Below are 4,690 nucleotides of genomic sequence, written 5' to 3'. Positions count from 1 at the left end.
ATCTGACACGACCGTTAGTGCTCGCGGAGGATAGAGACGTTGACGCACGGTTATTGGGGCCACGTGGCCTGACGATGGTCCTTGTTGTCGAGTCTGTCACCAGCTGTGAGTGGAGATCATGGAACAGTGAACGCCGCAACTGGTTGGTTCCACGTCACTGTCCTTTTGTACTTGTCTCCTGCACGATTGGCCATTGTGGGAGTTGTTTGGTCTGGGTCAAGCTGATTAGCTACACCTCCACCATCTGTACTATTGTACTTGTCTTAGCTGTTGTTGTGCCGCAGGCATGCGTCTGGGCCTGCGTGCATGCTTTTGTTAAGGCTGAGTATAATCTTGTTGAGTGTGTGTTCTTTTGCGTGTGTGTCTTTAGATACCTTACGCTTGAAAAACTTTATATCCAAACAACACATGATATGATTGTTGCAACCACAAAGGGACATGCATGGCTTAACTACCGATGGTTTATAACTAACAAGTCAAATTCAAAACTTCTGGTTTGGCATATCTTTGAATCAACATTCTATAAACCATAACCAAATCCTTCCGATGTAAAACGAAAGCCATTTTCAGAATGGCTGAATCCAGAGCAATACGGATTCTTTGATCTCGTGCTCTGGATTTCTCCGTTGTAATCAATAATTTCGCTATGAACAATAGCTTGATTCCGTAAAAATCAAACAAGCTTCTTCAAAACGATGGATAAGCACCCTACACCATTGAAGAAATCATCAGATTCAGGCCCACACAACGACGTGATCGTCAAAATTGACGGTCATGAAAAGGATAAAGAAGTAACAAATGATGGAAATATGGATAATCATAGCGCGTTTGAAAACATTGATTTGGCTGACAATAAAAAGTGCTCCAAAGAATCATCTTCTTCAGACGACTACGACACCGATGAAGATGAACATCGGTTACAGAATCAACAACGTCAAGTAACGGAGGAAGCTACGTCGTTTAGTTTGGGAAGAAGCAAAACACAACAATCCAGATTATTGGATCCGCCTAAATCCGGGTCCATGCGAATGGAAAACGATGATGAGGATGAATATTCTCTGTACGATGATGACATTCCTGATGATTTGAAGAACAATAAAGCAGATGCAATTACATTTATTCAATGGATCAGCTTTGTATTGATCCTAACATCATTGATTTGCACAGTTAGGTTTCCGAAATGGAAGCGAAGATGGTTTCACGGGCTGTTCATGTGGCAATGGGAGCTTTTGATCCTTGTTTTGATATGTGGAAGGTTGGTGTCGGGTTGGTGTGTGCGGATAGCTGTCTTCTTTATCGAACGGAATTTTCTTCTGCGCAAACGTCTTCTTTATTTCGTGTATGGGATTCGTACACCGGTACAGAATTGTATCTGGTTATGTTGGGTTTTGATAGCGTGGAACGCGATATTTAACGAAACTGTTGCAGCCCTGCATATTCCTCTGCTTGAGGTTATAAACAAGTTTATGGTGTGCATGCTTGTGACCACCTCATTGTGGCTCATCAAGACTCTAATCGTTAAAGTTCTCGCGTCTACGTTTCATGTGAATAAATTCTTCGATCGGATTCAGGACGCGTTGTTTAACCAGTATGTAATCGAGACCCTATCCGGGCCTCCTTTGGTGGAGATTCATAACAATCAGCTGAGTATGTCTGAAATCGCAGGAGGAAAGGGTGGTGGTGGTGGTGGGAGTGGGAGATTACACCGGAATTTGGGATGTTCCAAGAAGCATGAAGGGATAACCATCGATCATTTGCATCGGTTGAATCACGACAACATTTCTGCTTGGAATATGAAGAGGTTGATGAGGATCATTCGTCATGGATCGCTTACAACGCTGGATGAACGGTTACAAGGCACCTACTATGACGAACCGGGCACAGAAATTCGAAGTGAACTCGAGGCCAAGCGTGCTGCTAGGAGCATTTTTACGAATGTAACGAGACGTCGATCCAGGTTGGGTCAAATGGCTTTTGTTTTATCGGGTAAATGGCAACTGCCTGCCTGCCGGAAATGGTTGTTTTTTACCCTTTTCCATTATAATTTATTTTTTTTATTCTTGTAGGTACATTTATTTGGATGATTTGATGAGGTTCTTGAGAAAAGATGAAGCTGTAAAGACCATGTCTTTGTTAGTAGCATCCTCAGAGGATGAAAGAGTAGACAGGACAGCCTTGAATAATTGGGTGGTAAGTAAGTCTTGAGTTTTGACACATAAGTATGTAAGAGAATAAATGATGTTTTTGATAGGATATTCAAGAACTCATCATATCAAATTTATAACAATAATATGTCACAGGTTAGCGTTTTCCGAGAACGAAAATCGCTTGCATTGACACTAAACGATACGAAAACCGCAGTCAACAAACTACACAGGATGGTGAACGTGTTGGTCGCGTTTGTCATTTTGATCATTTGCCTTGTGATCTTAAACATCGCGACTACACAAGTTCTAGTTCTTATCAGCTCTCAATTGGTTGTGGTGGCATTTGTATTCGGAAATACTTGCAAAACCATATTCGAGTCCATCATCTTCTTGTTTGTGATGCACCCTTTTGATGTTGGGGATCGTTGTGAGATTGGTGGAGTTCAGGTATAAATAAATATGCATTCTTTATTTTCTAATAAAATTAACTTACATTTGGTATTTTTATGAATATTTTCACTTGGTAGATGATTGTGGAGGAAATGAATATTTTGAACACAATATTTCTAAGAGCAGACAATCAAAAAATATACTATCCGAATAGTACTCTTGCAACAAGATCCATCGGTAACTTCTATCGTAGTCCAGATATGATAGATACAATCAATTTCTTAATTCATGTTGGCACTCCCGCAGACAAGATCTCACTTATTAAGCAACGTATACTCAGTTTTGTTGATAGCAATAAAGAGCATTGGTATCCTAGTCCAAACGTGCTAACAATGGACATGTATGATTTAAACACACAAAAGTTATCGGTGTGGGTGAAGCATAAGATTAACTATCAAGATTTAAAAGAAAGATTAACGAGGAGGGGCAAGATTATTGAGGAGATGAATAGAATCTTCAAAGAAGTAGACCTAGAATACCGAACATATCCACTTGATATCAACATACGAAGCATGCCTATGCCTATGCCTATCACTCCTACGCGTATTCCTTCCACATGGACCTCCTAACAGACTCTGGAAAATGTCAACCCACGTCAAGTACATGATGATTCTTGAGCTCCAGAAACCCAACTCAGATCACCACAAGTAGGGATGAATTTCTTATGCAAATCATCATATCTAGGATGTGGTTTAAGGTAGATGTTATAGTTGTGCTTTTTAGAAGAGTTGTAAAGGAAAATTTTAAGCCGTTATTATAGCTATATGATGTATCGGGCTATCAAATTCTTTTAGTTATTATAAATATATAGGCCAATTTCAAAAATTCTTTTAGTTATTATAAATACGTGAAACCCGTGCGTTGCAGCGGAGTCTACAAAATATAACGGGAACATAATTCAAACCTTAAAACGATAAAAAAAAATCACATAAATTGTATATATTGTATATAAGTATATAAAAACAATAGCTTGTAGTTGTCTCCACTAACCCCACCGCGACACTACCACCATCATTGTCGTTGTCGTTGGTTCAAAACACGATTTAATCCAAATCATATTGGTACTTTTTTAGAATGGCTTGTTTTGACGGAACTCGTTTTGAATTACTTTTGAACAATGTTTAACAAATAATAGAAATTACGTTATAAAAAACAATCTAACCAAGTTATACTTATAGTTTGTTTAATTCAATTTGTAATATATTTTTAAGCCATATTTCAATTGGTTCTTTTGCTTGTAATTTGTTTGGATTGAATCTACGCATTTTTTTTTTGGTTAACAGTGAATTAGCCTAAGAACCATACATCTCCAAAGTTTTAACAAACAGACGAAAAAATAAAAACCAATCTCACACACACATACACCAAAGATTAATATTACAACAGCAATCCCATGTGAGTGTTAACCTGAAGATAGCTCATGCTTATAATCTCCTTTCTTCTATTGAGGTTTGCTTGTTGCCTATTAAAATCCATGTCGGTTCGCCTTCGCCAAATACACCAAACTGTTGTTTGTATAATCGCGTATACAACTAGTCTCAATTTCGCAGATCCCATGATGTGCTTATGCGTACTCATCGGATCTCTAGTTTGGAGGGAAAAAATATCGGCTGGACTTTACACCAATACGCCACAAAATCCCACACCGAGCCAGATTGCAAAAATTAAACAAGTGTTCAGACATCACAGTGAAGAATGTTTTATAAACGATATGCTTGCTATAAGTTATTAATTGAAAATGATACCAAAGCATTTAATAAAGTTTATATATTTATTTATGTGCAGAAAACAAACAAAAGATAACGATCATCTTATCTCGATAGTAGACCATCCTGTCGGCAGCATAAAAATATTCACACAAGATAACGACATTGATTCAGATGTGCTAAAAAAGTTCCATAATTCTACTTCAAACACTTCTTTTCTTCTGATCCGACCATCAGTGTCATCACTATCACCATCATCTTGGATGCAGTGTAACCGAACACAAAACTTAGAGCCTGAAAGATAAAAAAAAATGAAGGATCAGATTGTTTATGAAAATCAAACAACCCAGCAAAATATTCACTTAAATAGTGACAAAAAAGCCAGAG

General features: G+C 38.1%; 1 protein-coding gene across 1 annotated transcript; it reads left to right on the top strand.

Moving 5' to 3' along the window:
- The first annotated feature begins 511 nt into the window (after positions 1–511).
- On the top strand, positions 512–3,377 carry LOC110940610 (mechanosensitive ion channel protein 8). The gene is made up of 4 exons (XM_022182162.2): positions 512–1,957; positions 2,067–2,190; positions 2,301–2,594; positions 2,675–3,377. Exons 1-4 carry the CDS (start codon positions 696–698, stop codon positions 3,164–3,166), a joined length of 2,172 nt encoding a protein of 723 aa, XP_022037854.1. The 5' UTR covers positions 512–695; the 3' UTR covers positions 3,167–3,377.
- The last annotated feature ends 1,313 nt before the right edge of the window (positions 3,378–4,690 follow it).

The sequence above is a fragment of the Helianthus annuus genome, chromosome 5 (genome assembly GCF_002127325.2).
Source record: "Helianthus annuus cultivar XRQ/B chromosome 5, HanXRQr2.0-SUNRISE, whole genome shotgun sequence".
NCBI classification, from domain to species: domain Eukaryota; kingdom Viridiplantae; phylum Streptophyta; class Magnoliopsida; order Asterales; family Asteraceae; genus Helianthus; species Helianthus annuus.
The sequence above is the reverse complement of the archived record's forward strand: the minus strand, read 5'-3'. Positions and strand labels throughout refer to the sequence as shown.